Genomic DNA, 5402 nt, shown 5'->3' with positions numbered 1-5402 from the left:
GCTGCCACTCCCCTCAACCCCCTCAGCCTGAGGCACCTGCACACAGGAGGCCCTGACTTGACCCCAGGAGATGCACAGTGGCTGGAAGGAATGTCTCTAAAAAAGGACACATAGGTCCCCAGCAGGCTGGCCATGTTCTGGCTCTGGAATCCTCCTGGGGAGCCAGAGTCCTACCTGATGGAGAAGTTCCCATGCCCGGGGCCCACCGTCATGATGGGAGGGACAGGGGCTGCAGAAGCAGGGATTTGGGATTACCCACCCCAGAGAGGCGAGGGGCTGCTTCCAATCATGGGTCCTTTGTGAGCAGTGGTGTTTTGGGGAGGGGCAGGGCTGGGGTGGAGGTTGGGCTAGCATCATCTGGCACCCAGCAAAGCCCTTAGGATCCCTGCCTCCTCTCGATCCCCAGAGTGGTGTCCATGAGGAGGTGGGCTAGGGCGGGAGAGCATGACCCACGAGGCCTGGTTACTGGAGGTGGGTCATGGGTACCTGGTTGTCCTGAGGCCCAAGGAAAGCTGATGTCACGTGTGAAGAAAGTGGAGGAGTAAATCCTGCCAAAGCCAGCAGTTTCCTGTGTGGTCCTTACACGCAGGAATGTGAAGTGGGGCGGTGTCTACGGTGGACATAGCATGGACATGGGGAGACCAGTGGGGGTGCAGAGTGGTCTGTGTTTTTTCTGAGGATCCCCTTGCCTCCCAGACTGGAGCCCCACAGCCACCAGGTGAGCTGGAAGGTAGACGGAGCAGGCCCATGCACTTGTGCACCCATACACGTGCGTGTGGATACAAGTGCGTGCCATCCAGAGCCTTTATCTCAAAGCCTTGAAGAGTGAGCATAGAGACAAGTGTGGGCTGCAGCCTGGCCTGAGTGTGGAACAGCGTCAGCTCAGCCCGCACACGGTGTGCACCCCAGGGTAGTTGTGTGGGCCATGCGGCCACGTGTCTGAGGGGTGCATGAGCGCCTGTGCGAATGTGCCTCTATGTCCCTGGGCAGGCCTCAAGCACATGCCATGCTTTCTGGGAACCCAAAGGGACCCTGGAACCCCACTGCCCTTTCTAGGAGGCCTCCTTGGGGCTCAGGCTCTGCTCCCTGGTCTGTCCCCAAGGGGACATGTAAGGGGCCCATGGGGCAGCTGATCCCACTCCTGTCATGGACCCCTCCATGCCTGGTGTGTGTAGGGGTGGGTGTAGCTCCCCTCTGATCTGGGCAAAGGGCACTGGCCTGAGAGGAGGATCCCTGGACGCAGACCTGGCTGTGTCCCTCACTCAGCATGGTCCCATGATGAAGCCCAGAGCTGGCACCTCCCCTTTGCAGAGTTTCTGTGTCTTTGCTGGGGGTTGGGAACAATCTCTTGGTTCCCAGGGACCAGGTGAGGACTCAGTGCCACAAAGAATGCCACAGTGAACACAGCAGCAGGCCACACGGCTGTCCAACCAGTTATTATTATAAACCCCTGGGGTTGTGGGCCTCTTCCCTGTCTGCCCCACCCCACTTGCCCAGGCAGCTGGAGTTGGTTATAAACAGGAAGGCGTGGGGCTACCACCCACTCCCCGAAGACCTGAAGTTCAGCACCTCGGCTAAGCTCCCTCCTGCAGTGCACTCGAGGTCCCAGCCTGGCCCCCACTCACCGATCAGCAGCCAGATGGAGAAGCGCAGCCAGGTCAGGTAGCTCAGCTTCAGCATGAGGCAGATGTTGAGGAGGATGCTCAGGGCTGGAGTCAAGGGCACCATGGGGATCTGAGGGGGCAAGGCCAGGGCTGGGCTGCAGGAAAGATCTGTGGCCCAGGGCCTGATTTCACGGGAAGTCACACAGCCTTTCTCTTTCTCTGGACATTCTGGAGACATATGTTCCCTCTCCATGCAGAGAGAGAGGGGGATAGATGTTCTGGCCTCGCCAGCCCCATAAGCCCTTGTTCATGCTGGGATGGCAGAGAAGGAAAGGGCAAAGGGAGCCGGCTGGGCTGTGAGCAACAGGTGTTGGTTGGGGAGGTACCTGGAAAGTGTCTTGCCGGTGCTGCTGCTGGTGAGCCCCCAGGATCAGGAGGCTGAGCAGAAACACGACACCGCTGAGCAGGAGCAGCAGGATGTAGCCCCATCGGGGAAGGTGCAGGGCTGAGTCCCCGAAGACCAGCACACAGCCCAGGATGATAGCCGAGGCCACCAGGATGCCGAGCGCCCACGCCACGGCAGCCCCAGGGCTGCACCTACCCAGGAAGCCCAGGTAGGGCATCAGTGCTGCTCGCAGCTGCCCAGGCTCGGGGACTGAGGCCTGCGCAGCACCCACCAGCTGTAGGTGGTCTGAGAAGGAGCTGTGTCCCTTGTCTATGGGGCCAGGGCTGGCCGGGCCTGGGGAGCTGGGTGGAGAAGCCTTCTGGAAGCGCAGCACAATGATGCTGGCAGCCACAAAGGTGTAGGCCAGCAATGTGCCGATAGACAGGAACTGGACCAGTGCCTCGAGGTCCAGCAGCAGCGACAGGAGAGCCATGAGGACCCCAAACACCAGGATGCCCACCATAGGCACCTGTGTTCGGGGGTGAACACGGGCAAACACCTGGAAGAAGAGCCCGTCGGCAGCCATGGCATAGACAATACGTGGCAGAGAGAAGAGGTTGCTGAGCAGGACGGTGTTCATGGCTGCAGCAGAGGATGGGGAAATGGTCAGCATGGTAGAGAAGCCCACCAGGGTCCTCTGCTGTGGACAGGGAACGACAGGCCCCTTGGGAACATGGAAATGATTATCTGGACTCTCAGAGTGAGCATGAGTGTGTGTGGGGTGCTGGGTTGCCAGTCGAATGGGACATTCTGGTTTAGGTCACAGGCCCATTGGAGAATCTGATAAGAGCTGAGTCCATCTATCCAGGAAAGGACCTTTAAGCACATTCCCAGAACTGACATTCTAGGTATAATGTGGTGGTGGGGGCGTCGGGGGTTGTCTCTACTAACAAGCCTCGCTGGAGGGTCTCTAATAATTAGTATTTCCTAGGCCCATTATTTAACTAATGAAAACGAGGCCCAGATGGAGGTATGTTCTGTGGGAGGCTCATGGCAGGGCCCCAGAGCCCTTGTTTCCTGCCACCCTGCCCAGAAGGGTCCCTTACCGCAGATAGAGCCAACTGCCACGATGAAGCCAGCCCAGCTGTAACCCCGCCTGTAGAAGGCGTCGGCGAGCGCTGAGTCGGGGTCCAGGCTGTGCCAGGGCACCATGAGGGTTAGCACGGTGGAGNAGCGTCAGCTCAGCCCGCACACGGTGTGCACCCCAGGGTAGTTGTGTGGGCCATGCGGCCATGTGCCTGAGGGGTGCATGTGCGCCTGTGCGAATGTGCCTCTATGTCCCTGGGCAGGCCTCAGGCACATGCCATGATTTCTGGGAACCCTGGGAAGCCAAAGGGACCCTGGAACCCCACTGCCCTTTCTAGGAGGCCTCCTTGGGGCTCAGGCTCTGCTCCCTGGTCTGTCCCCAAGGGGACATGTAAGGGGCCCATGGGGCAGCTGATCCCACTCCTGTCATGGACCCCTCCATGCCTGGTGGGTGTAGCTCCCCTCTGATATGGGCAAAGGGCACTGGCCTGAGAGGAGGATGCCTGGACTCAGACTTGGCTGTGTCCCTCACTCAGCATGGTCCCATGATGAAGCCCAGAGCTGGCACCTCCCCTTTGCAGAGTTTCTGTGTCTTTGCTGGGGGTTGGGAACAATCTCTTGGTTCCCAGGGACCAGGTGAGGACTCAGTGCCACAAAGAATGCCACAGTGAACACAGCAGCAGGCCACACGGCTGTCCAACCAGTTATTATTATAAACCCCTGGGGTTGTGGGCCTCTTCCCTGTCTGCCCCACCCCACTTGCCCAGGCAGCTGGAGTTGGTTATAAACAGGAAGGCGTGGGGCTACCACCCACTCCCCGAAGACCTGAAGTTCAGCACCTCGGCTAAGCTCCTGACATCCTGAGGACCCCCTGACCTGAATAGGCCTGTAAGTCCAAGCTGCCCTGGATAGAAGGGGCTCCCAGCCAGCCTCACATACTAGCCAGCTACTCCGTGCTGCCGGGCTCCTGGGCTGCTGCCTGGCTGGGGGGCTGCACGGCCTGCACCGTCTCCTCCAGGCTGCCACTGGGAAACACCACATAGCGTGTGGTGGTCAGCCCCGGTGGGTCCCGCTGGTTCTCCTTGCTGTGCCAGATGCCATAGCCAAAATACACGGCAAGACCTGCAGGAGTGGCACAAACCTGAGGGGCAGGTCCCAGCCCTGCTTGCCCTCCTCGCCCTCCTCCTGCAGTGCACTCGAGGTCCCAGCCTGGCCCCCACTCACCGATCAGCAGCCAGATGGAGAAGCGCAGCCAGGTCAGGTAGCTCAGCTTCAGCATGAGGCAGATGTTGAGGAGGATGCTCAGGGCTGGAGTCAAGGGCACCATGGGGATCTGAGGGGGCAAGGCCAGGGCTGGGCTGCAGGAAAGATCTGTGGCCCAGGGCCTGATTTCACGGGAAGTCACACAGCCTTTCTCTTTCTCTGGACATTCTGGAGACATATGTTCCCTCTCCATGCAGAGAGAGAGGGGGATAGATGTTCTGGCCTCGCCAGCCCCATAAGCCCTTGTTCATGCTGGGATGGCAGAGAAGGAAAGGGCAAAGGGAGCCGGCTGGGCTGTGAGCAACAGGTGTTGGTTGGGGAGGTACCTGGAAAGTGTCTTGCCGGTGCTGCTGCTGGTGAGCCCCCAGGATCAGGAGGCTGAGCAGAAACACGACACCGCTGAGCAGGAGCAGCAGGATGTAGCCCCATCGGGGAAGGTGCAGGGCTGAGTCCCCGAAGACCAGCACACAGCCCAGGATGATAGCCGAGGCCACCAGGATGCCGAGCGCCCACGCCACGGCAGCCCCAGGGCTGCACCTACCCAGGAAGCCCAGGTAGGGCATCAGTGCTGCTCGCAGCTGCCCAGGCTCGGGGACTGAGGCCTGCGCAGCACCCACCAGCTGTAGGTGGTCTGAGAAGGAGCTGTGTCCCTTGTCTATGGGGCCAGGGCTGGCCGGGCCTGGGGAGCTGGGTGGAGAAGCCTTCTGGAAGCGCAGCACAATGATGCTGGCAGCCACAAAGGTGTAGGCCAGCAATGTGCCGATAGACAGGAACTGGACCAGTGCCTCGAGGTCCAGCAGCAGCGACAGGAGAGCCATGAGGACCCCAAACACCAGGATGCCCACCATAGGCACCTGTGTTCGGGGGTGAACACGGGCAAACACCTGGAAGAAGAGCCCGTCGGCAGCCATGGCATAGACAATACGTGGCAGAGAGAAGAGGTTGCTGAGCAGGACGGTGTTCATGGCTGCAGCAGAGGATGGGGAAATGGTCAGCATGGTAGAGAAGCCCACCAGGGTCCTCTGCTGTGGACAGGGAACGACAGGCCCCTTGGGAACATGGAA

At 60.1% G+C, this 5402-nt stretch overlaps 2 protein-coding genes across 4 annotated transcripts; both read right to left on the bottom strand.

The window, feature by feature from the left end:
• Window positions 1–170: 170 nt before the first annotated feature.
• SLC7A4 (solute carrier family 7, member 4) lies at window positions 171–3225 on the bottom strand (the record flags this gene model as incomplete). The annotated part of the gene is made up of 4 exons (XM_008563160.1): window positions 171–229; window positions 1626–1734; window positions 1991–2631; window positions 3096–3225. Coding segments are annotated over 4 exons (939 nt in total), but the record flags the coding sequence as incomplete, so codon positions are not given.
• LOC103581277 (cationic amino acid transporter 4-like) lies at window positions 1411–5305 on the bottom strand. Of its 3 annotated transcripts, none has more exons than XM_008563155.1 (3): window positions 4300–5305; window positions 3915–4197; window positions 1411–1569 (listed from the first exon to the last, which is right to left on the bottom strand). In XM_008563155.1, exon 1 carries the CDS (start codon window positions 5301–5303, stop codon window positions 4467–4469), a length of 837 nt encoding a protein of 278 aa, XP_008561377.1. In that variant the 5' UTR covers window positions 5304–5305; the 3' UTR covers window positions 1411–1569; window positions 3915–4197; window positions 4300–4466. The 3 variants fall into 3 exon arrangements, with proteins under 3 accessions (XP_008561377.1, XP_008561378.1, XP_008561376.1); XM_008563156.1 differs by lacking the exon at window positions 1411–1569 and having other exon boundaries at window positions 3756–4197; window positions 4300–4875; window positions 4956–5305; XM_008563154.1 differs by lacking the exon at window positions 1411–1569 and having other exon boundaries at window positions 3756–4197.
• Window positions 5306–5402: the final 97 nt, after the last annotated feature.

This window comes from Galeopterus variegatus, unplaced genomic scaffold, assembly GCF_000696425.1.
Source record: "Galeopterus variegatus unplaced genomic scaffold, G_variegatus-3.0.2 Scaffold12717, whole genome shotgun sequence".
Classification (NCBI taxonomy): Eukaryota; Metazoa; Chordata; class Mammalia; order Dermoptera; family Cynocephalidae; genus Galeopterus; species Galeopterus variegatus.
The sequence above is the reverse complement of the archived record's forward strand: the minus strand, read 5'-3'. Positions and strand labels throughout refer to the sequence as shown.

What these genes read in the sequence shown, in the direction of transcription:
- LOC103581277 (XM_008563155.1), bottom strand. Translation starts at nt 5,303, where the DNA reads ATGAACACCGTCCTGCTCAGCAACCTCTTCTCTCTGCCACGTATTGTC.